Raw genomic sequence first — 27,821 nt, forward strand, 5'->3', positions numbered from 1 at the left:
AGGGGGGCAGCCGTTGTTGTTTGGATGTAAAAAAATGTTAAATTAAATATTTGTTTCTTTGTAAGCTGCTACTGGATGCTTTCAATTTCCCTACAGATCAATCAAGTATCCATCTATCTGTCTGTCTCTATCTATCTATCTATCTCTATATATCTCTATATCTAATTTAGTCTATTGGCGATTATTCAAAAGTATGATACGATTGCCATAACCCTTTAGTTCAAAAACAGCGAATCAGACGCAAGCTTTTAGTTTCATAATGACAAGCTCCAGGGGGCGTGGCTTCATGGCACTAGACAAGAGGGCAGCAGCGTTTTTTGGTGCGCATTCGCATTCGCCGATCTTCCTGAGCGCAGCTTCAACATGGCTGATGTGACAGCAGTGGACGGAGACAAACTCAGCAAAAAGTAAGTAAAATGTTCACTTCCTTAACATATTAACAAGTCTCTATCACAACCTGGTGTTATTTTGCTGTATTCATTAACTGTTTCTTCTGCGAAGTCTGTGTGAATGTGGCTATGCCGAATTCATCCAATGTTGCATCAGGTTCAGACGGTACTAGCTAAGTGAGTGCTGCATATGGAGACAGCCGGCAAGCACATCCCAGGGTTCCCCTCGTTTTCGTCTCTGGTAGTTGTAGTTCTGTGCAAAACGAAACGTAGTGCGATAGATTGCCATGCTATTCAGTAAAACTACAATACCCGATATACATCCAAACAAATGTAACTCGCTCAAGATCGTGGCATTCTTTTGGTTTCTTTTTGATGTCGTGTATGAGTTTTATGTTTTGTCGATTATTTACTGTAGCAGAGCAAGTTGGTGTGAATCAAAGCGTTAAAGCTATTCTTAAATTATGCTTACTGTGTTGTCCTTCAGTCATTATGACTTTTTAACGTACTTGTTAGCTATGTTATATTCTCATTAAAAGTACAGGTATTGCGTATAAATAATGCGTTAATGTACTACTTTATACGACGGAGGATAAGGGCCATGTTAAAAAATAAATAAATATATATATATATATATATATATATATATACAGTAAATAATCGACAAAACATAAAACTCATACACGACATCAAAAATAAACCGAAAGAATGAGAATATAACATAGGTAACAAGTACGTTAAAAAGTCATAATGACTGAAGGACAACACAGTAAGCATAATTTAAGAATAGCTTTAAAGCTTTGATTCACACCAACTTGCTTTGCTACAGTAAATAATCGACAAAACATATAAAACTCATATACGACATCAAAAAGAAACCAAAAGAATGCCACGATCATGAGCGAGTTACATTTGTTTGGATGTATATCGGGTATTGTAGTTTTACTGAATAGCATGGCAATCTATCGCACTACGTTTCGTTTTGTGGTTTTCATGGTTTGTTCTCTAACAAAGGTATTGGTGCTGACTTATGATGTTGTTCTACCCAGAGTTAAATTTAGCCTGCTGGGCCAAGTCATATATCTCTCTACATACTGTACACTTTGTTTGTATGTCTATTTTTCCAGGTTTGTCTGCTGGTAGCTCAGCATGCTGTGCCTGGTCAGAGCAGCCAGGCAGCAGCTGTGCCACGCCTTTGGGGTCAGGGGACAGTGGTTAAAATGTGCTTCCCCATTTACAGCCACTATCCCAGTTCAAAATTATGGGAACCGTTGGACAGGTGACAAAAGGTTGGTGGCGTTTCCATTTCTGAGAAAAACAACCAACCTTTTGTCATCACAACAAAATGTGGCCCCCATTCCCTTTCTGCATGTTTGTTTGTTGTGCTTTTATGTTGTTTGTGTGGCTTCTATTTATTTATTTATTTTCTAACAAAGTGGAACAAAATGCACAGTGTACTTTTGTAGGAAATCAGATAGGTTCTGTTATTTATGATCATTGAGTATCACATAAATCATTAACATAATAAATCCTTATCTATCTTGACCAAAGACTAATCTTTTATTCAACCGTATTTCTTACCAGTGAGCTGAAGAGACGAATGAAAGCTGATAAGAAGGCAGCAGAGAAAGATGCCAAGGTCAAAGAGCAGGTGGAACAAGTGAAGGAATCCAACGACCAGGGAGCACAAGATATCAGTGCATTGGATGAGGAGACCCTTGACCCAAATGTGAGATATTTCTCTGATTAATGTAACTTGTTTACTCAACCCATTTTTTATTTATTATAAATTGATGCTGTCAAACTATTAAAAATGTAATCTAATTAATTACAGGCTTTGTGAATAGTCACGATAAATTTCAATTTATAAATGTAATAATCGTTGCTTTACAGGTAGACTTACTGCACCCTTCTTTGTCCATATTCCTTGAGTAGCCTGTCATTGTATTGGTCTGTAGTGTGACTGTGTACATTGGCGTATGTTTCATAAAGTTGCACAATTTTAAAGATATATTGTTATTTTATATGCAACACATAAGGTTGTCTCTCTATCGAGGCATTTAGAGTTTGGACTGTATGGAAGCTGGGTATTGTGTGATTCTTTGCAGAGAGTGTGTACACTCCATCATGTTGGACAGGGGGATCGAAGCAGACTTAATAATAATAATAATAAAACCAAAAACCTTTCTAGCATTGGATTTTATCATATCAAGAAAAATGACTACGTAAAGTTGTATTATCTGTGACATGATGTCAGAATGCGATTAATCTGTGTTGTTTTTCTGTGATAATCGTGTTATTTTGACAGCCCTAGAAAAAACATAATCATCTGTTTCCTTCTAAAATAGCAATACTTCAAGATCCGCTCCCAGGCCATCGGTGACCTGAAGGGCACAGCGGAGGACCCATACCCACACAAGTATAATGTAGACCTGTCACTCATGGAGTTCATTGAGAAATACAATCATCTACAGCCTGGAGACCAACTGACTGATGTGGTCCTCAATGTCTCAGGTAACTGGAATTTTCCTTATTTTAAATGTGATATGTACAGTGTAATCCAGCAGTAGATCCTCTCTTCAACTTAATTGATGATTGGCAGGTCGTGTCCACGCCAAGAGGGAGTCTGGTGCCAAGTTGCTGTTCTACGACCTGCGAGGTGAAGGCGTCAAGTTGCAAGTTATGGCGAACTTAAGGTAAGAAATCACAGCCATAGAAAATTCTTCAAAGTACATTTTTAGAACAAGGCACCATCGAGTGAATTATAATTTGGGGCATTGTGGAGGATTATACACTAGTATCTTGAACAGTTACATAATAAATGATATGAGCTCATTTATGTATATTCTCTGATTCTGTCAGGAACTACAAGTCTGAGGAAGCTTTTGTGGCTATTAACAACAAACTGCGCAGAGGGGATATCATAGGTGTGCGTGGTAACCCAGGGAAGACCAAAAAGGGGGAGTTGAGCATCATTCCCCTCGAGATGACACTTCTGTCACCATGTTTGCACATGTTGCCCCATCTCCACTTTGGCCTCAAGGACAAGGTATTGCCCCTCACATTAAGACTAAATGAAACATGTCCATCACCTCTTTTCTGCAAAAAAGAACATTTATAGGTGTGATATTTGAGAAAACCAGATAGAAGCAGTGATTTTTATGTTTTCCCAATGTAAGATACTGAAACTGAGCCTCCAGTTAAAATTTTGTTGTAGATCTATTGGAACACCAGAAAAATATAGAGTCCTCCCCCCCACAATGGACAGTATAGCATTTCAGACATATGAGTACTTAAAAACAAAAATGACAGCTATATACTGTCTGACTTAGTGGGATAAGGGATGTTTAGGCATTGCTTTTTTGAGAAATACTTCCTTTTCACTTGAAGGGAAACAGACAAAATTGACTAAAACCAAAGTTCAAACTTAAACAGCATTACATTGGAGGAAACGATGTGATTCTATGTGGTGCATCTGAAACTTACCCCTGAGAGGGGAGATTTCAGTTTTTGTGGGATAGTTCTGCCTGAAAGATAAGTGAGATTCAAAAGGACAGAGGGTCTTTCTCTGGTATGAAGAGAATGGAAAAAATAATGTTAAGTTATCAGTTCAAAGCTCTTCCAAAAGTGATAAAAGTTAAAGTACGCTGTTTTCATATATATTAACCATGCCCTGGTTTAAATGTCTTCACAGTGTTACAGTAATGAACATTTTATAGTTGCCTGTACTGCACTGCAATAGCCTAAACCCCTCTATTTATTTTGCTGTCAAAGGAAACACGATTCCGCCAGCGCTACTTGGATCTGATTCTCAATGACTATGTGAGGCAGAAGTTTGTGACTCGCTCCAAAATCATCACATACCTGCGCAACTTCCTTGACCAGCTGGGATTTTTGGAGGTAAGAGCCTCTATTGTGTGACCAGACATCAAAGTTCACTACTTCACACAACTTATCAATACAAAAGTATATCTTTGGTCCTTTAAGCTTAAGTGGAAAAAATGTGTTTACATACATTTATATGAAAGTCTGCACAAAACAGTGATTTTATAAGAATGCTCGTTCTGTGTGTCATTACATTTCCCTTTCTAATTCCGTGTAGATTGAAACACCAATGATGAACATAATTCCTGGGGGAGCAGTGGCTCGTCCATTTGTCACTTACCACAATGAGCTGGATATGAACCTATACATGAGGATCGCACCTGAACTCTACCACAAGGTAATCCAGCCCTCTCATGAGAAGTTTTTCTCCGTAATCAGACACTTCAAGAGGGACGTTTTATGTACATTTGTAAATTACTTTGTCCTTTGATTGCCAATTCTCACTATTTTGTACAGAGTCACATTGAATTGATTTATTCCCCAGCCTCACTTAAAATTTGAAATAAACATTTTAGTTTTCCAGTTGTCCAAATAAATATCTCTGTACATCATATCCTCCCTGCAGATGCTAGTGGTTGGTGGGATGGACAGAGTGTATGAGATTGGCCGTCAATTCAGGAATGAAGGCATTGATCTCACTCATAATCCAGAGTTCACCACCTGTGAATTCTACATGGCATATGCAGATTACTACGACTTGATGGAAATCACAGAGAAACTGCTCTCAGGTGAGTAAACACACGGTGTCAGCCAAATGGTTTTTCCTCAGCAGCGACATCTTGTTTGTTTACAACTTTTAAACAAGCATGCATATAGTACACCAACTCTAATCCACTTCCATCCAATCTTTGTTTGAGTATAGTCAATTCAGTTTATTAATAAATGTTTCTAACAATAGTGAGGCTTCAGATAGGATAAAAAAGATACTTATTAAAAGTAGGGCTGTCAAACGATTAGCTTTTCTTTTTAATTGCGATTCAGTGCAGAAGTTCATTTAGTTGCGATTAATCACGTTATTTAAATTAAATAATTTTGCATTATGGTAGAGTTTTATATGCTTTTATTTTGTAATTTTTTTTTACTGTCCTAAATTATGTGTACTTTACTTCCTATTCGGTTACAAACCTGCTTTAATATTAAAAGAAAATAAAGAACTTGTGGTAGACCGAAGGTAACAACATTAACTTATTCAAAAAATAACTTGGATAATTTTTCTACTATGGATGTAAAAGTAAATGACATCAGCTGAAGAGGACGGTGAAAAAAGTGAAAATGTTTGGTGTCACAAAGTGGATGTTACTTTTGACTTGTTGACCTTGCTGTCTGTACATACAACCTCACCCTAATAAAAGTCGGTTACCACCCACACCCAACTCCAGCGCCCAGTTACAGCGTCATTGTGTGGAAAACACTGCTACTAATGTAAAGAAGATTAACAGTGATCAACAGTGGCAGTCTTCTTCACAGCATTCCATTTGATACATGTATTAACTCAAATGTAGTTTGTAAAAGAAACTGACCCACCCTGTAAACTGCAACACCTCAGTCATCCATAAAACACCTAAAGGTATCATAGTGAAACCAATCTCTTTTTTTTTTTTTTTTTTTCACAATCACATGAAGTCATTGTGGAGATTAGAGTAGCCCAGGCGTCTTCAATTGACGACTTATTCAAACATTGTAAAGAATGTTGCCTTTGTCATGAGGAGTGGCAGACTTAAACTTCAATCATTTATAAACTACAATAGTTAGAGGAGCTCATTTGGGTAGTATTTGACATCCTGAGAGAAAGTTCTGCATCTGAGGTTCACCACCGCAAGGAAAGTCTGTGTGCAGCCCAAGTCCAGTCCAAGCAAAAGCATTGACATATGTGTGAGACAAAATGGAAAGGCTGATCTCCCTTGCTTATTCATTTTCTCTCCTTGCTCCAGGAATGGTGAAGCACATCACTGGAGGATACAAGTTGACCTATCACCCCGATGGTCCGGAGGGGCAGGCCCATGAGATAGACTTCACTCCGCCATTCAGAAGAGTGAGCATGACACACGACCTGGAGAAGATTATGGGAGTAAAATTCCCTCCTTCTGACAGCTACGACTCTGCTGGTAAGAATCTGATGAAAAGCAATTGTCTCCTTCTTTGATGGTTATTTGTCATTTTATTGGCTCAGATTTGCCCAATCAGTCATTTTTTACTTCTCTTTACATTTTTCTTTCATGCTTTTATCTTCAGAGACCCGTAAATTCTTTGATGACCTGTGTGCACAGAAAGGAGTTGAGTGTCCTTCTCCTAGAACCACTGCCCGTCTCCTTGACAAGGTAACATCACCTCTGTTCTTTTTTTAATTTTACTTTCAGGTCTCAAATCAACAAACATGTAACTTTCCCACCTCAGTTTCAAAGGTTGATTTGAAACACAATAACAAGTGGTAACTCTCACATGGCCGGTTTACCCGGTTTACCTGTTAACTTTAGTTAGTATCTTTTGGCAGTGGGCCGAGTTCATCTTGTGAGAAGTGCGTACAGCTGAACAATAATATTTCACACAAGCTTTCAGTTTTAAAAAGGAGCAAGTTACCCGACTCTGTAATGTTTGATACAATGGATGAGGCTAAGAGAAAGAGGACAGTGACGGATAAAGCTAAGAAGAGAAAAAGAGAGCGACCGTGCAAGAAGTTGAGTCTACTTAACTGTTGATATTATTCACAACAGATTGCCATGTAACATTAAACTGTATCGTTATCAGTGTTTGTGTGTAAGATTGGAACCTTGCAACCCTACCTCAACCAGCATAATAAACTACCCTCTCCAATGAAGCCATTTAGCCACTAACTATTGACTTTATGTAACAGTTGAATACTCATGCACATACTCTGCATGCAAACAGCAGGCTGTAGACACTAGAAGAGCAATATCTGCACAAAATCTGGAAATATTACTGTACCTTGTCAGTGGACATGGTTGTTTGGCTTCTTACAATGTCTTACCTGCTTAGTACCCTCCGCTTGTCAACGGATGCATGTTGTCTAGAGGGGGAGGCATAACAGCACCTTGTGAGGCTTCTGTCAGTGCAGTTGCACGCAGAGACCTTCGGTAGGCACCAAAGTGCACCCTGCGTGGCTATTTAAAAAGAAAAAAAAAATGTGTTCTCTCAAAATGTGCTTACTATTAACAAAGTTGAGGAATGTTCCAGGTGGTTGAGGAATGTTCCAGGTGGTTCGTATCCTGGTTAAAATCTTGTGTTCCCTTCCTGGTGCATCACCTCAGTGACACACCTACTATCTTATCTTAAATCGTTCCTATCAGCCTACTGACTGGTAAGCCCCTTATTGCCCCCTGGTGTTTACAAAGAAAACTAAATACAAATGTAACACATGATAACTGATGAAATGGCTCCTACAGCACCAAACTAAATTCCTACTGTCTGTCTCCACAGATGGTTGGAGATTACCTTGAGGTCACCTGCATCAACCCCACATTCATCATTGATCACCCTCAAATCATGAGTCCTTTGGCAAAATGGTAAGGAGTGTCTCGGTCAGCCTTGTTTTTATCATTTACAAATGTGAGGCTCAGATTCTCACTGACACTTACTTCATTGATTACAGGCACAGATCAGAGAAAGGCCTAACGGAGCGCTTTGAGCTCTTCGTGATGAAGAAGGAAGTCTGCAATGCCTACACTGAGTTGAATGATCCCATCAGACAGAGGGAGCTTTTTGAGCAGCAAGCCAAGGTTAGTGCCATCGAGTCTTTATCTAAAGCTTCAGAGTTGTTACTGTTGCAGTGTGGGAGTGAATGACAATAAGCTGAATTGAATAATTTTCAGGCCAAAGCTGAGGGTGACGATGAAGCCATGTTCATCGATGAAACCTTCTGTACAGCGCTGGAATACGGACTGCCACCAACTGCTGGCTGGGGAATGGGCATCGATCGTCTCACCATGTTCCTCACCGACTCCAACAACATCAAGGTAAAGCTGCCGTATGAAATGTCCTCAAAAAAAAAAAACTCGAAATGCAACCGCTGCATCCAGCGTGTGTTTCAGAGCATGCCATGTTTGTTAACGGTTTATACAACTGAGGCGCTACTACTGAACTGTCTCAGCCTGAGCTGATTAGTAAGGTGCTGATGTTGCTGCTCCAGGTAACCAATCATATACTATATTGGGCATGAGTCATCGCCCAGGTAAAAAATATAACAAATGCTTGTCAGATGATCATCACTCAGCTGCCACATCCAGGAGATCCTGTCCTACAAATTTGCTTTCTAAGTGTTTTATAGTAAGAAAACAACAGGTGATCAAAACAAAGCACTGACAGGTCATGTCATTGTTTTTGGAAATACTTCAGAATCGCAGCGCAAATGGAATCGGCTCTCATGAATCGTGATAAAATTGATTCGGAACAAAAGCAAATTGTCCTGGCCCTAACAAAAGAAGAATTTTCAAATGTACAGATTACACTAAAATAAGAATTGAAACAACTGCTTTTACTGATTATGTAGTCGGTGTGATCACATGAAGCCATCACTGTGTGCATTATCTTCTCGAGTTGTTCAGGCTATGTTTACACTTCAATACAACAGAACCCATGATTAAAAGGATACAAAGAGCAAATACTCAATGAGATAACATTGTCAAGAAAGCAGATTTATTTGACTGTCTGGACGCATACTTGAGCTGCTGACATCTATCAGAGAGGTCGGCCTCCCCTTTACGGTAATGCTGTAAGAGAAAATACCCTTAAATGGTTGGTTTTATTCTCTCACAGGAGGTGCTTCTTTTCCCCGCCATGAAGCCTGACGACAATAAGACAGCAGCGCCCACAGAAGGCACCTCCGTCTGATCACATGACCTCTATATCCTGCTATCATATCAATGCAGGAGTCTTGGAATATGAGCCTTTACCTCAACGTGGTCAGTGCCGTCTGCTGGGTTTGAGTTTTATTAATGTTGGTGTGTCTGTTCAAGTTTTGTTTCTGTTATTAAGGGAAATCTTCTGGTCTTGGTAACATGGTTGACGGTTGATGTTGAACAATAAAAAATAAAAATTATTTTGTATTTCTTACACTTTTGCTATCATATTTCCTTACTTGCTTACATTTTAATCCTCATAATCAGCCAGACATTAAATGTCAATAAAATGTGAGATCAGGATGTTATGTGTGACAAACTGATGGCTGCAGACCTGGATGAAAAACTGTTCTTGATTGACTGAAAACATATTTACCATATAATTACAGAGGTCTAGTATCGTTCTGATTTTAATCATTCTTAAAATGATTCATAAATTTTTAACCAGCTATCATTGTCTGACATTTTTCAACATGGGCTCCACAATGTGTTTAATTGCTCAGAAGTATACACATGAAAATGTCTGAATAAAGTGCATCTGAATCTACTTAATACATTTCCTTTTGATGTGTGTGGTGTTATTACAGAACAAAACTCTATTGGAATTCATTTATAACTTTTGTAATACTGGTCAGTAATTTTGTCAGAAAATAGAAAATTTGGTTTTAAACTTTTTTGGGGAGGATTTTCAGTTCAGCCAAACTAAAAATAAACAAGAAGCTTGCAGCATGTGCAGGAAATGCTTTATGGAAAACCTATAAGGCTCTGATCCTGGCCACATAATGCGAAACATTTCCTGTTTGAAAGAATGATGTAGAAACTGGGTGAGAATTTAGGATTTCTCAGCAGTATGACCTGGGTTTGTAGTGCACTCACCTGCAGGCCTGACCTTATATGAAGTTAATATGGCCTTAGTGATGTGTGGGGATACGAAGCTTCCTCACAACCCCTTCTACACTGGAGTAGTTCTCTTCAGCATCAAATGATTGTCCTCTTAGCCATTAGAGTCACAGGCATGTAGAGGTGTCAGAAATACTGCTAATGATCTCTTATTTAACTTTTTCCTCTTCAGGGTCTTGAACTTTGTATATATATATTTTTAAAGTGGATACTATGAAGGGTTGCTGTAAGTATGTCTAGGATTTGTACTCAATAGTGATGCAATAAATCAACAAGACGTGGCCCCCTATAACCATGTGAACAGCTGTACATGCATCAAATAATGTCTGTGATGTCTATTAAATACAAAATAACAATTTTTATATTTTGACTGCTTCAAATTGTCACAGTATGACCTGCCGCACACTTTTCACTGCTGCAACGGATTATCATATATAATGCCATTTTTTATTTTATTTTCCAGTGTATTCATTTGCAGAGTAGGAAGTCACTTTTGACTTCATTCACGTAGGCTACAGTAGAATTTTTTTGGGGGGGGGGTTCTGCTACTAATGCATTTCGTTGACCTGCTGCTTTATACCTTTTACTGTCTACTGCATTACATTTCACAGATACATAGTGGCCTGCTTTTTACGGTCCTATATTTCTAAGGCAGCCACAGTTATTTAACTTATTCAGATTTTGAATACAATAAAGTCATATTAAAAAATGATTCATGTTTGTAGTGTTAAACCCAACCATAGTTATACTTGGCTGTACCTGGACATGATGCTAACATTATATTACATCAAATTAAAGTTGTCATACACTGCTTTATTTTTTATGTTTGATAATATTTACAGTCTGTGGTTTGATACCGGTCGTACACTTTGTAGCAATGACTTCATTTTGTGTCCTTGAATGCAGGGCTTTCACGATTCAACAGTTTACTTTTAACAGAGTATTTGTACTCATATGAATACTTTAATTGTGAGTCTGAATATCTGTGTGTGGCTTAAATCATTTGTGAAAATGAACAACTGATATAGTGGGTATTTGACATGCTGCACACACGGTTTGATAATACAGCTGGACTCGTGCCCCCTTCCTCCTCCCCTCCTGGCGCGAGCATGCACAAAGTGGGATGGTGCGCGCTCCCGTGGACAAGTGTATGTGCACCAGTCGATTAAAGAGTCCACACACACGGAGTGAAGATGGCGATGAGAGCAGCGTTGCGGTGCCTCTCCACAAACTTTTCCCCCAGACTCCCTCAACTCTCGTCGGCAGCGCAGGTCTCGGCGACTCGGCTGTTGTGGAGGAGCGGCTCTCTGCGGACTCTTAGCACGAGCTCGGCCCTGTCCACAGGTAACAAATAAATAAACAAACACCCAAAATAACGGCTGCACAAAGTGACTGTATCGGGACTCTACGACATGCGGGCTGGTCACACATTCCTGTCTTGTCTAATGGGCGAAAATCCTCACGCAGTTTGTGTCACTTTCCCACAGCTCAGAGTAGGAATGCAGCCACTGAAAGTTTTTTTTACTAAGTTTTTTTAAGCTAAATTGGTTAAGAAATCGAGGTACAGAACATTGGCAGGCACATGTTAGGTTGGCTACAGCAAGGCTTTTTCCTTAGGATGACATTGGAAGAGCACGAGCTCCAAATCCTGATGTAATTGATGCCTGTAAACAACAAATTACCCATGTCTCGTGCACCAAGAAGTAGCCTATTTAACGAAAGCCAACCAGGATCCTGGCTATATGCCACAAACTGCTGTGAAAAATTTTATTTGTACATATCTTACATTTCAACTATTCTATATGTCCCTTCTAGTTATGGCTGTGTACTTGATTTCCTCCCAGGCATTGTTTATGAAATTTGAAAGCTTTTTCAAGGCTCTTTGACTTTTTTTTTTTTTTTGGGGGGGGGGGATAATTATGTAAATGGTTTCTCCAGCCCTTTACAGCAGAAATATTCAGCTCTCTGGACTGACACTGCTCTCTCCAGCCATGCAACATCATCTTGCACAGTTCACAATCTGGTTCAATCCTGTATTTTTCTGCATGGTCTGACAGCAACACTGGGCAATGCTGAGGCACTATGGTTCTTCCCTCAGGGAGTTGTAAAAGAAGACAGCATGACATCTAAAGGCTCTTACTCTTGTTTTTTAATGACAGATTTGATTGAACTTCTTTTTATCGTGTGACCATGAGTCTTCTTTTACACCTTTTTTGTGTCAAACCACTGATGGTGATGATCTTTTACTACATCAACATGAAGCTCTAGCTTTTAATGGTTAAGGGTTGTGTCTTTACAACCAACTAAAAATTGTTTATTATTTACAGATTATTAATTTCGATTGGCAGTACATTGTGTTGCATAAGCCTACTCTTCAGCGTTCATTTCCCACATTATATTTAACAAGATTCATCATGGCACTTATGTTTATTTGACCACCATGGGGCTCATATAATTGATAATGTCTTTATTAATCACAATGATGAATGTGGTCTAATCAAACCTATCCCCTTTATTCTCTCCGCAGCCCTAAAGTTCACAGATAAGCACGAGTGGGTGCAGGTTGAGGGAGGAATTGGCACCGTTGGTATCAGCAGTTATGCTCAGGTAGGTTGTTCCCTGTCTTATCTTTGATTAACGACACACTTCACAAAGAAAAAGTGATGAGTGAATGTGAGCAGTTCAGTACTGCACTTTGTCCTAAACTGCAGTAAATGTACGATAGCAGGCTAATTTATAGTCTTATGACTATTGCTTGAGACGATTAATGACGGCCAAACTGCAGCAGAGTGCGGAAAATCTCAAGGCAGACACTTGCTTAAGGATATTCAAAGCTTTGAATTATGGCAGATGATTTTTGCATTTGACAGCTTTTAGAGAAACAGACTAATTGTTTTCATATGTTCAGCAAACTGTGATGGCACTTTTGCTACTGAAGTCAAAATGTTGATTTATAAATATTTTATTCTCTCAGATACTGACTTTAAAGTGCTACAGAACTATAGAGGTCAATGGGGTCCAAGATGTTTCTGTGCAGATGTTGAGTCGAATGTCACTCCACTGGATTTGTTGCTTTAATTGGCACTGCTTAATCTTGATTGAGGACTTTGCCCATGTTGCATTTCTTCAGAAATGCAGTTCAACATGGCTCAAAGACACAGAGCTTCATCCAATGCTATTCCCTATGTGTTGGTTCAATGTTGCACAAATACATTTGCAAAATCTATGTTTTTTTTTAAAGATTTATTTCTGGGCATTTTGTGCCTTTATTGGAGAGATAGGACAGTGGATAGAGTCAGAAATCAGGGAGAGAGAGAGTGAGGAATTACATGCGGGAAAGGAGCCACAGGTCGGATTTGAACCTGGGCTGCCCGCTTGGAGGACTATAGCCTCCATACATGGGGTGCGCGCACTAACCACTGTGCCACCAGCGTCCCGCAAAATCTATGTTTTTATAAATGTTGCATGCATCAGCAAAACAATTTTTTTACAGGGAACATGATTTTTCTGATTTACCAAAGCACCCTGTGTTCACCATGCTATCCCATGTAACATTTTATAAACAATAATTCTCTTGAGCAAAGAACATTTTCTACATTTTCTTTCTGTAAACTGCTGCTGTTATAAATGAGTCTTTGAGCTCCACATGTCAGTCTGCTTTCTAACATGCTCAGGAAGCAGGCATGGGGACTAGCTTGCTTTCCCCCCTTCATCACTGAGTAGAAGTTCTTAAGCTCACAACAAAGTTGAGTCTTGTTTAAGTGCTTCATATTCCAAAACAATTTGCAACATCCTCTTTAGTTCAGTTGCGTGAATAAAACAAACCAGAGGAATGCAAACATCCTGTGGCAGTTTACTGTATATTGATACAATGTCATTGAACAGATTTAGATCTAACTTTTTAATTTAACCTGACTTATAAAAAAGGTCAAACTATAGAGGTGACACGTGTATTTAACATTCTTAATAGTAGTAGTTGTATTCAGGCACTGCCTAAATATATTGTATGTTTTTTCAATTAAGAAAACTTGAAATTATATCTTCATCCCTTGGCATAACTATTCCAGTTAAACGTGTAGGAATAAACCAGAAAACAGTCATGTCTAAGAGACAATCAAATGCTAGGATTGTATGTCTGTGCTTCAAAGGAATCTGGCTGATTGTGATTACCTGTCTTAAGTGAATTACAACTTATTATTTATGTACCTAGAAAGATGATCCATCAATGCTTATCTGTCAGCATGTTATGAGTAGAAAATGTCACCTAAGTGTGATAGACCTGCATCATTGAGTTTCACAGTTGCACTGGATGTTCCTTCATTTACACGATCAGAGTGAACTCTGGTGTATTGTTAGTTAGTTGCACATACATCACCATGCTGCAAGTATTCCCTTGAGTACTAAATGTGTATTTATCCCAAGCCAAAACATTATTAACCCTCTTGTATGAGTAGTATTTGTTTGGGAGTACAATGCTTGGCTGCTTTATTGTTTACTTCTTAAAAAAGAAGAAATGATGCATGTTCTACTTTGAAAGATAAACCTGGAATCGTGAGTTGCAGGTCTAAGGGACAGAGGGCTTGAACGTTATGTAGTTGTGTGTGTAGGCTATCGTGATTCTTTGAAGATCTGGCAACTTTGGTATCTTCAGACAAACATATGAAATGTATGGATCTGTGTATATGGATTATTTATAATTAAGTTGTTGGGCTGTAAAAATCAAAGGAGTTTCCCATGAGAAATAACAGAGCCATATGAAGGGCAAGTCATAAATGAGTGAGAGTCTGTGTAATGAATAACTGGTACAGAATATATCAGTATGTGTAACTTGATTTATCACTATAACAGAATTATTTTAATAATTGATTTTTTTTTCTCTCATTTAGGAAGCATTAGGTGATGTGGTTTACTGTGGACTACCTGAAACTGGCCAAAGACTTGAACAACTGGGTAAGAGCCTGGATTACACTACACATATATGTAAGTATTTCATTTCTGCAGTGTGATAAGAAGTATCTGTCATGACTGTGTTCCAGAGGAGTTCGGGGTCTTGGAAAGTGTAAAGGCTGCCAGTGAGCTTTACTCACCGCTGACCGGAGAGGTGACTGAGATCAACACAGAGCTTGCAGAGAATCCTGGTCTCGTGAATAAATCCTGCTATGCAGATGGTAAGCTCCTCACAATCACTGCTGTTCTTTTCCAGTGAATTTGTCATTTCACTGAATTTCTGCCAGCAGACTGCTGCCAAAGGCATTTAACAAGTTTCCATGTTACATCTTGTTCATGAGTGTGTGCCTTCTTTCAGCTTTTCATATATGATCCCTTCTATTTCAGGGTGGCTGATCAAGATGACGATTGAAAAGCCTGAAGAACTCGATGGCCTCATGGATCAAGCTGCATATGATAAATTCCTTAAGTCACTTGAAGAATAATTTGAGGAACTCTCCCTTCTGTACTGTTCTGTAATGTCATTTCAAACAATGATTATTAGGCAGAGTTACTAACCTCATGTGTGACTCCTTTTCTTATCTGTGCTATTTATTTTGATACTGGAATTTTGCTATCAAAATAATTTTAAATCGTCTTTAATATATTCCATTTAGGTTAGAATTTAGTTTCGCTACCAGCCAACATAAAAGGGCTCCTAAACTTGTGATCCTTCATAGATATTGGGTCTTTCAGCTACTTGCTCCATATTTAAATATGCACAGATGTGGTGGAAAAACTAGCAAATGATTGTGATGCCATATCAATTCATTTAATAAAATTTGGTTTAAAAAGTATTTTGATGTGTGATTATTTTCTTAAAAAAAAAAAAAAAAAAAAGACTTTGTTTCAAATATCTTAAAAATTGGGATGCTGGTAGCCTAGCTGTTAGTGCATGACCCCATGAGACCCAAGTCCTTGAGAGTAGATGGCCTGAGTTCGAATCCAACCTGTGGCTCCTTTCCCACATGTCAGTCCCTACTTTCTTACTGGTTACGGACTCTATCCAATGTCCTATCTCTAAAATAAAGGCATAAAAAGCCCATTTAAAAAAAAAATGCGTTCTTGGCTTGAAACATGTAAGAAAGTGTTGTGATGGTGTTTGTTTTAAGATTTCATCAATTCACAAGAATAAGGATGGAATATAAAAAAGGGTTCTGCACATGTTAGTGTTGTAAGTGGTAAATGTTGCTGTACATGCGCTGACTGAGCATTCTGCTTTCTTCTGCTCATTATTGTTCCACACACCTTGACCTTTGCCCTCAGGTGAAGATAGGCAGAGATTGCAGCAACACATTGATTAATGATTAATGAAGCTGTGTTTTTAGAATCAGCAACTGAACAAAAATCTGCACTCACAGGCTGATAGCGTATCCATAAGAGCTGTAAACTTATATTCCCAGGTACAACTTCCAGAAATGCTTTAACAATGGGTTAATACAAGTCTCTCAAAAAAACACTAATTTTCCATATTGTACTGAAACCATGTCACACTTGAATTTTCTCAACTTGATGTCCTGCTTCAAACTAATAAAACACTAAAGCACAACTCCTTGTTGCACTGGTTCCAGGTTCAACTCCTGATCCTGATGTGGTTTGGTGCACGTCATCCCCTACTGTCTCTCCCCACCTTCCAGTGTCTCTATCAAATAATGAATCATTTTGTTAGAGTTGCCCCAAGCATTGTACAAAGCTGTTACATGTCATCTAATATACTGGCAGCTATCGTTTTAGATGTTTTATAGTCCCTTCATTGATCACAGAGGACATTCTGACCCGAACACAGTAAACACAGTGATGATACATCTAACCACAGGAAGTGTCGATATGTGTTTTTATTATATCAGTTTACTCATCAAGGTTGCTTCACAATGCCAGCTTTGCTTTCAGATGAAGGGGCTGATGTCATTGAGTTTTTTCAAACTGCAGCTTCATGGGTAGATAACAGAAATGGGCCACTACACACTATGCTGTGACAAGTTATAGTTGGAGCCTGTAAATTGTCAATCTCTGACCTGACAAAAAAGCAATCTTTACAGCTGCTGCTAACCAATGATAAAACGTGCTAGTCCTACATCTAGTGGCAAGTGTGATAACTTCATCTTTATTTGTATCAAATATGTGAACATCATATAAGGAAATAAGCATCAGCCTGCAAAATATGTTTTATGGGCAGCAGATTAGGATAGACATCCTAAGCTTTGTACATTTTATGTATTTTACAGTTAATTTGTACACACAGAATGAAGCTATATTGCAGACATGTATATAAATATGACAAACAATTATAACATATCTAAATAACATAACTATGATGGGGGGGGGGGGGACTTTTGAAATACTGGACTTTTGGCTGGTTGTGCAAACTTTACAAGCAGAAGAATAGAAGATGAGTGTCATCAGTAGGCATGACATCTATGCTGAATAAACTCAGATCTATGTGGTCATGTCTCCTGATGACACTAGGCAGATTGACTCACTGTTTAACTGTATTTTAGATATTAAAGCCTGGATGTCACATAGACTTCTACAGCTCAACCTGGACAAAACAGAAGTACTCCCCATCTGGAGAGAAGAACTGGCCTCTATACTTAATACACCTGGACTTAACCCAAGCCAAGAAGTAAGAAATCTAGGTGTAATATATGATTCTGATTTTATTGCAAGAACAGCATTTTTTCATTTAAAAAAACATTTCTAAAGTGAGGCTGTTTCTCTCGTTGAGCAACACAGAGAGACTTTTGCATGCTGTTATAGCAGACTAGACTACTGCAATGCTCTCCTTACAGGTCTACCAAAGAATACAATGAATCAGCTTCAATTCATTTTAAATGCAGCAGCATGAGTGCTAAACAAAAGACAGAAAGAGAGCTTCCATTACACCATTTTTAAATCTTTACACTGGCTGCCTGTGAGTTTTTGACTTCCACCAGACTACATCTTAGAGATGCTTTTACTTTATGAACCCCCTCAGATCCCCCTCTTTTAGTTATTCCAATAGGCAGATCATAAACATTTGGTAATGTTGCTTTCAGCCATTACACTCAGACGTTGGAACAGTCTTTTAAATGTAAACTAAAAATATATCTATTCAGTCTGGCTTTCATGTAGGGTTGTATAATTTCATCATTATAATGGTTTATTTGATTTTATTGTTTTATTCATCTTTAACTCTTTATCTTTGCATTTTTATTATTTTCAATATTTGTATTTTTTAATGCACTTTGAATTGAATTTGATTTGTTTGATAGGTGCTATATAAATAATGCTCGATAGATTGAAGGATGTGGAAAAACAAAAAGATATAATAAAAAAGGGTGTTTTGTCTAAAATGCGAAATAAGTTTTCTAATTTTAACCATAAGTATGATGATACAATTAATTATACCCTTCTTATTTAAAAAAGAATTAGATGTATTTTGTGATGATTATTTACATTTAACCTTCTCGATGTTCATACAATCACTTACTAACTCAAATAATTAATTTTTAATTTAAAATGTTATAGTCTTGGAGGCTTTCGGGGACTGTGCTCTTCTTCTTCTTCCGCTTCTCTAAAGGCGTCTGTTCGACCATTGGCTGGAAGACACATATCCCAGAATGCACCGCCGCACAACTTCCTTTTCCCTTCGGCCATTTTCCCCCCTCTTAGGTATGAGAAATTATCCTCCACAGATTTAACAATAATCTACTTCAATCCTCGGTATTTATTTGTATTTTCTGATGTTAATGTACAGTGTCAAATAGCGTGTTTAATCCCCTTTGTAACAAGAGGATTATTGTTATTATTGATGTTTGTCTTACTTGCGTGTTTCCATCGCTAGTGAAGTGGTGTCGGTGTGTGACTCTTAGCATTTCCCATACAGACAATCTTCTTACTTACACTTCAAAATAATGTTAATTCGGGTAACGATGAGCAAACGCGTTAATGCTCAGATGTGTATAACAGTATACACCTGCTTTTTAACGTGAATTGGCTATCTATAACAGCTCGTTTTAACATCAACAACCTGTTAGCTTAGCATCTCGCACGTCGCGTTGTGGAGAATGTGCCGGCATGTCAGCCTCCTCATGTCCGTGTTTCGTGCTCTCTTCTCAGGGAAGTAGGCAGCCATGGCCCCCAGCCGGAATGGAATGCTCCTGAACCCTCACTTCCACAAAGACTGGCAGAAACGAGTCCGCACCTGGTTCAACCAGCCAGCCAGGAAGATCCGCAGGTGAGAGAGACTATATCTGTCCACTGGTACAAAGCAGTGATGCTACCTGAAGGTGAAGTGTTACCCTGAAAGAATGAACAGCAGTATCTCTAAAAGCTTTCCACATGTGTAGGGAGCTTCATTTAATGCCAACAAAAGCAAGCAGATAATCAAAAGAAGGTTTTAGTGTTTGCATTGATAAACGACTTTATACACTATGTTCATAACATGAGAATAGTCTGTTACCTTGGCAACAATCCCCTCAGTTTTTTTTTTTTATTGTATTTGGATTATAGTATTTTTTTTTTGGTAAGAACTGATTGGCTATTAAACGAACATGTGTACCACCAGCGCATGTTGCCATTAGAAGTTGGGTGGATTAGTATTTTGTATGTATTGACAAACATATTTAATGTAGTTTCAAACAGCTCAGTTAAATAAAGATGTCTATGCATTGTTTAAATACTGACATGGTCTTGTGGCTATTTTGAAGCGGTTGGGCCACCCTTTGTTTGACCATCATGTGCATAGTTTGATGCACTGAAGGCTGCCTACGTGATTCAAAGAAGTAATTATTGGATTAATATGTACTGTGTATCCTGTGTTGTTTGTAGTAAGCAGACCTTTCCCACCATAGCACCAGCACTAAGAACATACAGTCTCAGAACGACTGAGATGCAGTGGAAGTGTAATCAGGAATACAGAAACAGACGAGTAGTTCATCAGACTGCAAAATTGCTTCGATAACTCAAGTTTTTAATATTTGTGTTTGTAGGCGAAAGGCTCGCCAGGCCAAGGCCCGTCGCATAGCACCTCGCCCTGTCGCTGGACCACTGAGGCCACAAGTCAGGTGTCCCACTATCAGGTACCACACCAAGGTCCGTGCCGGACGTGGCTTCACCCTGGAGGAGCTTAAGGTAATATTTTGTTGTCCCTTAAAAATGAATTGATTTACTCATTGCTTCCCATAAATGTGCATTCTTTGAAATTGTCTTAGGACTTACAGCCAATTGGGGGGAAAAGAGCAATCAAAACTGATGGTTCTTGTATTGATTTTCTTTCTTTCTTTTTTTTTGGGGGGGTGTATTTGAAATACCCCCTCAAAAAAATCAATAAATAAAAACATTGTCTGCCAGCATGACTGAGACCCTTAAACTTAGCATTTAGCAAGGTGAGCTCCATGTTAGAAAAGCTCTTCACAGCCTCGGTGGATGCAATGCAAAGAGAGAGTCAACCTTTTGAGGGATGAATCATGCATCCCACCCAAAAAAAAATCATGTATAGCACCAAGTGCTGCTCAAAGTCTTGGATGTTCTTGGCAGAGTGTACCTCGCCTTTCCTCCCATGTACTTTCCTATTGTGGGAGGAAGGCTAAGTGACTGTTGATGTGCATCAACACAAAGCCGGCGTTTGTTGTTTTCCTTCACAAGACGTTGAATCAAACCACATTGATAATTCACCTTTGTGCAGTTTACTGTTTATGTTGCCTTAATGGTTACTTGGATAAGTGCTGTTTACTCAACCACAGGTTGCTATTTAAGTAATGGAGTGACATTTCCTAAGGAATTTTAACAGCAGTTTCCTGTAAAATGTCAGCTTTAGAATTGGGCACAGAAGTAATTTCATTGACACAAAAAGACTGAACTCCAACTTAAAGGGTTTGCATTGTGAGTCTGAAGTACTTAGTTATAATCTATTGCATACTTGTCTAAAATATGAAGCAGTATATGTAATGTGTTTTTTTTGTGCAAGGCTATGTTGATAAACTAGATAATGGATATCCAGACCAAAGCACCAGCTAGTCAAAAGTCTGATCAATTTTTCATAGAAATACGAATGGATGACAAGACTTTATCATTTGACAATATTTGGCAAGATATTGAGCTGAGCTGAAAGCACACTCTCCTGGTGGGTCATCACATTCAGAAAAATGAGAACTAACACTAACTGTATTTTGTGGCAGCAGTCAGATGATGACAAATCTCCGGAATCTCTGTATTTTCTTGATGAATACTTCGAACCCCTTTTCTGATGACTGCTATCATTGACAAAAATAATAAACCAAACCCAATATGGCAAAGTGGAGATTGACTTATGTATTTAAAACTAATGTGCCCTACCCTTCGTTGCAGGCCGCTGGCATCCACAAGAAGACAGCCCGCACCATTGGCATCTCCGTTGACTCTCGCAGACGTAACAGATCCACAGAATCTCTCCAGGCCAACGTGCAGCGCCTGAAGGAGTACCGATCCAAGCTCATTCTGTTCCCCAGGAAGGCTTCTGCTCCCAAGAAGGGAGACAGCACTGTAAGTTTTGTATTGTTACATAGAATGTGAAAGAAACAAACGTCCTTACTACAGTCTGTCCCGGCCTGTGACAGACTGTAGAAGTTGTTAAAAGTTGTTTTATTGGTTGGCTCATTTATCTGGAAAATAAGTGTTTAAACACTCAGTAAAGACATGTGGTTAGTTGGAGTGAGTCATCACAAAAATATTGACAAAGACAAAATGAATATTGAACAAGTATAATTTGTTTTTGTTGTCGCTCCGTGATAAAATAAATGTATCTGGACCTGAACATTTTATTCTTAAGACCTCCAGTAACCATGAAAGTGTCTCCCACATACACATTAATCATAACAACCTTATGAACTCTGTCTAAAACAGGAATTTGTGATATAATGAATACAAATCAGGATTTGTTTTGGAGACTCAGATTAAACCCTATCAAAGTATCATTTACTCAAACTTTGCATAATACAGCACTGTATTTAAATATCCACAATAATCTTCACTACACTGTTAAATGAGGAAGAGCCTGGCTTTTTACTCATGCAACACCTTCATTGAAGATAATAATTAGCTTTCTTTTCTTTTTATTGGACCTGTTGCTGCCTGTACACTGTTGAGAGTAGTACTTCCATTTAAGTTGAAAAAAAAATCTCATCACTGCAGTGAGCCATTTAATTAAGGTGCTGATAATAAAAAAACATTGTCTTTTAGTGACTCACTTAGATGAAAATGTACTTGGACGTGGTTAGCATGTTGTTTTCTTCAATTATTTGGCAGCACCCAGGTATGTGTGATAGCTACGGGTTGTCTCAGTTTGAACAAATCTCAAAAGAAATGCAAGTTTTTGATTACCTTAGAGATTTAACCTTTTTTATTCTTTTCAGGAGGAGGAACTCAAGATGGCCACTCAGCTTGCTGGTGCAGTCATGCCCATCAAAAGTGTAAGTAGTAATGTCATTTTCATGAAGAGTAAACAAACTCATTACCTTCGTGTTCTTATTCATGTGTTTAGAAATATCACAATATAGATCATCTGACCTAATATGTTAAACCACAACACGTAAATTATCAAGGTGTCTGGGTATTTTTTTCAGCTTTTTCATTTGCCAAAAATGTCTTCAGCAGTCAAATGATGACAAATCTCCGGAATCTCTGTACTACTTTGATGAAGCTTTGAACCCCTTTTCTGATGACTGCTTTTTTAAAACCCTCTCAAAAGGCATTGATGCCATACACTTGGACTTGTATTTGTATTTCAGTCAACATTAAATTGGCTGCATTTAGCTGAGACAGAGCAATATATGGAAGGGGTTTCCTGTGTTCACAATTGTCTTTTCTTCCAGGTGCACAAGAAGGAGAAGGCCAGGGTCATCTCTGAGGATGAGAAGAATTTCAAGGCTTTCGCCAGCCTGCGTATGGCTCGTGCAAACGCTCGTCTTTTCGGCATCCGTGCCAAGAGAGCCAAGGAGGCTGCTGAGCAGGACGTGGAGAAGAAGAAGTAAAAATAGACTATACCGAACTTTGCAAAATAAAGTTTATAAAAAGATTCATGTGAGAATGTCATCATTGTGAACTTAAGAACTGTAATGGTCAGGGGACTTGGGCACTCCTTTGTATCAACATGGATGTGACCAGACTTCTGGGGAATACATACACGCACACTTTGGGAACAAGGGAATAAAAACTGAAAAGGGCAGTAGTTCATGAAAAACCTGATGGCAAAAAGATAAGCCTACTCGATTTAATCCGTTTGTTTGACAGCAGACTAAATGATGCAATCGTCTGCTATATGAATCAAAGATGAAAGCAACATGTACGATAAATAAACCATGAAAGTGAAGGAGATGAATGGAGTTCAACAAGGTTACACAAACTGTAATACCTGTTCTTTTCCAACTGAAAAACACCTGTAACTACTGTGAAATCACACCAGGTTCAGTAACTTTCATAAGGTTTATCCCTCCTGAGCTTTGGCCACATGAGCATCTGTATGGGTTTGAGCACATAACCAGTATCTGTACTTATAGGCAATAAGTGCAGATGATGGTGTGAAATGCATTACCTGTTTTTTTCACACTTGGTTTGCTGGAAGTTGACATGACACTGAATGTTGATGCTGTGCAGTAAAACCTGACATGTTGAGCTCATGTTTGAAGCAGTAGGTGGCACCAGAGGCTCAAAATGTTGCACATTAATGGACACATGAAGGTGTGCAAGATATGGCTTTTTTCTTCCTGTTTGAGGAAATGTAAAATTTGTCATCAGCTCAGTATATTATATTCGCCGGTAGTGAAAATGTAATTGGAGTAGAATTTACCATTTGATCCCTAGATTATGTAAGGAGTTAGAGGAAAGAAGCACATAACAAGTTGATGCATTCATTCAGAGAGGTTCAGTAAACAAATTATTCAGATATTCACCTTAAAAACGAAGTCTTAGCCAGATGAAAAGTCTAATCCATACAGAGCCTCACATCTGTGAAAGACCGAAATAATACAGAAGACCTTTACCGTTTCCACAGCGTGTTGAATACAGGTAGCAGTGGTGGAAGTCAATAAGAACCCCACAGGCAGGGGAAGGAGTGGAGAATGTAAAAAATATCTTCCCACTGGGACGATTTTGTTCTCAGCTTCAGCAGTGGGAGAAGTTAATTTTTATACAGAAGGTTAAGAGCTGACGGACTTGAAGCAAAACAGACTGCTAATATGGATCATTGCTATGACAACTGAGACTCCAAAACTATGTGCACATGTCGAGTGCACTGTGTAGTTAAGATCAAGTGAACTGAATAGATGACTCACAGGGTGCAGAGAAACCCCCCAAAAAAGTGACATAGTCTATTTTGAATGTATCAATTACTACCATTAGATAATTTCCAGTTCCAGTATGAACAACAACATACACAGACTGCAGGAGGCAGGATGATGTGAGACTTAAACGTCCTTGTCTGTGTCTCCTTAGGTGTCTGACTGTGTTCCAGACATCAGCATGCAGATAAATTATTCAGTTAATGGAGGTGAGTGGACCGTTGAGTCATTTTGGACCAAAGGTGATTGATACTGCTGAAATGGGCACAGAAAAAGATGGTGGTATTTTTCCTCAAGTTAGTTAGGGAACTTCACAAAAAATATTGTAGCTCATACAAATGTAATAGAATACAAGGACTAAAATAACCGTTTCCTCGTACCAACTTTCCTTGATGTGTCTCGTGTATTCCCAGCGTTTGAAACATTATAAAATGCCTTAAACTTAAAAGTGTGTTAATGGCCAGTGATAGGAAATGTGTCTACACTATGGTAAACTAACATCACTTGAGATGCTTAGAGATAATTCTTTAGTTTAGATAAGCAGTAACATGAGGAAAGAGGGGATTATGTTAACAAGGTCAATGTATATGATCCAAGACTGACCCAGATCTGAGACAGTTAGTCCATTCATTGATCAGTATATTGACAAAAAGTCAATCTGTCATTTAAGTCTGTAATCATGCAGAAACAGGAGACATATCTACAGGTAGTGTTTCTATGGTATGAGGAATCAATTCTTTGCCCCCGGTGGTTTATCACTGTGAATGTAATAGTTTGGGATTCTAAGTTATACACGAAGTGTGGAGCAAGATGGTTTGGATAAATTCAGTAATGAAGTTGTGGGAGCATGCGATCACAGGTTTCAGAAAAGCATGTTTTAACAGCAATAGTAGAGTTTTGCAGTTTAAAACATTATTGTTTGAAATGTGTTTTTAATGATAAAAGACCAATGACAACACAGAGATGAGAATGTTGTATAAAGCTGTCACTTTATAGCTTCCATGATGAGATTTTAGCTGGTTATGAAACTGAGTGAAATGAATACTTGTACCTACCTCTTCATGAGCTGCAAAAGCATGAAGTCCATCTGCAAAGTGACTGACTATTTCTATCATGTTATTTTCAATTCCTGAAACTGCTACTGGGGGTAAGTGTCAGACGACATGAAGAACAGTATGCTGCAGAAACAGACTTTGACATTTTTTTTTTTCCAAGGCAAAGATTATTAATAAGTGATACATTTCACCATTAAAAGAAAGAAATGTCATTTTTATGTAAAAAGAAAACCAAAACTACTCCCACAGGTAAAGGACCAAACCAGAAAAAAGATCATAATAACAACTTTCCCATGGGATTGCAAAAGTGGACAGAAACAAAGAGTTCCTAACTGGAGATTAGGGCTACAAATCCAAAATCGTAATATTCCTTCTCTGAATTTTTCAGTGTGTTATGAGCTACCATCTTGAATTTCTGCCATATATTATAAACCCCCCTGCTGCTTTGGTTACAGTTTTGTAGTTGTGAATGTTAACTCGACTATTCTCTTAATATTTCTTACATCGAACACTTTCAAAGGTGCCAATTTCTGTGCAACAACTTGTTTTTCTATGTTGCTCACCTGATCTTCCACCTTAAAATCCGTACCCCTACAGGGACTATTACTTCTGTCCAACTGAAGTGAAGGACTCGCCTGTGCTGCTTTTATCTAACAGTGTCACCTTCAGTCAGTAAGGCGAATAGAATGATGACTGAGGACACTCAAAAGGAAAGCATTTCTGCTCAGGAAGCTTTAAAGTGGAGCTGAAACACAAGCAGACTGATTGGTTACCATTAAAAGAGATGCTACTGCTACCAACACCAATAGGAAAGACTAGAGAATCAATGGTGTGCTTAAAAAAAACCTACCTACATTCAAAATGAGTGTTTCTCCAGGGAGCTGCTGGTGGAAAACTGTGGATGATATTACACAAACACAGGAGTTAGTTAGACAGAAAATGTGAGTGCATTAGACCATGCTAAGAGACCTTGTTATGAGTATAGCATGCAATGTGGTCAGAATCACCAAGCCGAGCGCTGAATGGAAGTGCAGAGGGGTTGCATAAATGAACCATGTGTTCATTCAGAGAACGTCCTGTGAGGTGTTGAGACAGCGGCAGCAGCAGCAGCAGCAGCAGATGGCCGTTGTTCTGAGCTGTCGTGTAACAGGGCTCAGGTGTGAGGCCCAAAGTAGAGCGACTCTGAGTACTCATGGAAGAAAAGGCACTGGGGGTGAGAACTGCAGGAAAGAACTAATTGGAGGTGATGTCAGAAAACAGCCAGATCCCATGTTTAAAACAGTGTATGCACTTTGAGGTGTGGGTTTGAGAATTTCACCAAAAAAGGTAAAATTGCATATCTTAACCAAGCAGATTATTAAAAGCTGGGAGTTGCTACAATAAATTGACCTGCCTTTTTTTTTTCTGCTCGCTTCGTATTACTAGCTGAAAGCTTCTGAGAGTCTAAAAGAATCAGCCTTGTACTCTTTAAATCAAAGACAAAGTTGTAATGCTGCAAAGCTTTAATGGAAAAAAAAGAAAAGTATTTCTATTTGAAGGACACTTCAGAGTCCTGATATTTAAAAGTAGTCAGGAACAACATGTTACAGGTTACAAAAGTGCTCTTCAACTAACAGCCAAGCCAACACGGTGCTTTTAAACAGTTAAAGCAAGGCTTTTATGTTGTCATTTTAAGTGTATGTCTGATGAAACCAAATTTTCCGAAGTGATTCTGTTTATCCTGTTAGCGCCTTTGTCTTTTACAGCCTTTGCTCTGTTTTTGCAGAATTCTGCAGGAGCCTCAGTGCAATCTAAAAATCTATAAATGTTATGCAATGTCTGGAAATACATTCATGAAAATAATACATTTGTGGGCGGACTGTGAAAAGATTCAAGCATAAATGTGTTTAAACAATACCTTACATAACATACATTGCTGTCAATTGATTGAACATCTACACAATGAATCAGGTCATGATCATTTTTATGTAACATTTGGCTACAGTGTATGTTCACATAGAGTAAACAGCTATGTGTGTGTGTTTTCAATAACAGGAAAAGAGCAAAGAGTCACAGGTCCTTAACTGTCTGGAGCTCCCACATGGAGCCTTGGTTCTGATAGGCTGCTACGGGAAGATCCATCCTTTTATGTCCCTGATATGTTCCGTCCTCATGTGCTTCCTATGCATTTCTTTATGAGATGAGACAAAGCCAGCCCTTGACACACGGATAAATTCTCTTCTTTTCTAAGAGCAAATTAGCAAACAGAGATGGTTATCCTTCTAGCATCTGATTTCCCCTTTTATCTTCACGTGTGCTTTGGTGCCCATGCATCTCATTTTAGATTGTAATGTCATTGTTCAACAAAAGGTCCAGTTAATGCAGGAAAATGGCTCCTACTCTGATCAGAGATTCATGTTTTACACTTGCTGCTGATGTAGCAGCAGGGACATCTGTGTATGAAGCAAAAACATGTTTGTC

At 38.5% G+C, this 27,821-nt stretch overlaps 3 protein-coding genes and 2 non-coding genes across 7 annotated transcripts; all 5 read left to right on the forward strand.

Moving 5' to 3' along the window:
• Positions 1-281: 281 nt before the first annotated feature.
• On the forward strand, positions 282-9,679 carry kars1 (lysyl-tRNA synthetase 1). Of its 2 annotated transcripts, XM_061038468.1 has the most exons (15): positions 315-407; positions 1,517-1,678; positions 1,974-2,118; positions 2,738-2,903; positions 2,992-3,085; positions 3,252-3,438; positions 4,164-4,289; positions 4,492-4,611; positions 4,840-5,002; positions 6,206-6,379; positions 6,507-6,592; positions 7,710-7,795; positions 7,882-8,008; positions 8,102-8,245; positions 9,045-9,679. In XM_061038468.1, exons 2-15 carry the CDS (start codon positions 1,539-1,541, stop codon positions 9,117-9,119), a joined length of 1,833 nt encoding a protein of 610 aa, XP_060894451.1. In that variant the 5' UTR covers positions 315-407; positions 1,517-1,538; the 3' UTR covers positions 9,120-9,679. The 2 variants fall into 2 exon arrangements, with proteins under 2 accessions (XP_060894460.1, XP_060894451.1); XM_061038477.1 differs by lacking the exon at positions 1,517-1,678 and having other exon boundaries at positions 282-407.
• A 1,499-nt stretch (positions 9,680-11,178) lies between these two features.
• gcshb (glycine cleavage system protein H (aminomethyl carrier), b) lies at positions 11,179-15,810 on the forward strand. Its single transcript, XM_061038502.1, has 5 exons — positions 11,179-11,371; positions 12,555-12,634; positions 14,914-14,977; positions 15,064-15,195; positions 15,362-15,810. The coding sequence occupies exons 1-5, from the start codon at positions 11,221-11,223 to the stop codon at positions 15,457-15,459; spliced, it is 525 nt and encodes a 174-aa protein (XP_060894485.1). The 5' UTR covers positions 11,179-11,220; the 3' UTR covers positions 15,460-15,810.
• A 2,765-nt stretch (positions 15,811-18,575) lies between these two features.
• On the forward strand, positions 18,576-23,045 carry rpl13 (ribosomal protein L13). Of its 2 annotated transcripts, none has more exons than XM_061038281.1 (6): positions 18,576-18,664; positions 19,112-19,229; positions 19,984-20,125; positions 21,341-21,514; positions 22,384-22,440; positions 22,843-23,045. In XM_061038281.1, the coding sequence occupies exons 2-6, from the start codon at positions 19,126-19,128 to the stop codon at positions 22,999-23,001; spliced, it is 636 nt and encodes a 211-aa protein (XP_060894264.1). In that variant the 5' UTR covers positions 18,576-18,664; positions 19,112-19,125; the 3' UTR covers positions 23,002-23,045. The 2 variants fall into 2 exon arrangements, with proteins under 2 accessions (XP_060894264.1, XP_060894273.1); XM_061038290.1 differs by having other exon boundaries at positions 18,643-18,715.
• On the forward strand, positions 21,180-21,254 carry LOC132980418 (small nucleolar RNA MBII-202). The gene has a single exon (XR_009674172.1). It is a non-coding gene; the product is annotated as a small nucleolar RNA MBII-202 (small nucleolar RNA).
• LOC132980411 (small nucleolar RNA MBII-202) lies at positions 22,630-22,711 on the forward strand. Its single transcript, XR_009674171.1, has one exon. It is a non-coding gene; the product is annotated as a small nucleolar RNA MBII-202 (small nucleolar RNA).
• Positions 23,046-27,821: the final 4,776 nt, after the last annotated feature.

The sequence above is a fragment of the Labrus mixtus genome, chromosome 1, assembly GCF_963584025.1.
Source record: "Labrus mixtus chromosome 1, fLabMix1.1, whole genome shotgun sequence".
Taxonomy (NCBI): Eukaryota; Metazoa; Chordata; class Actinopteri; order Labriformes; family Labridae; genus Labrus; species Labrus mixtus.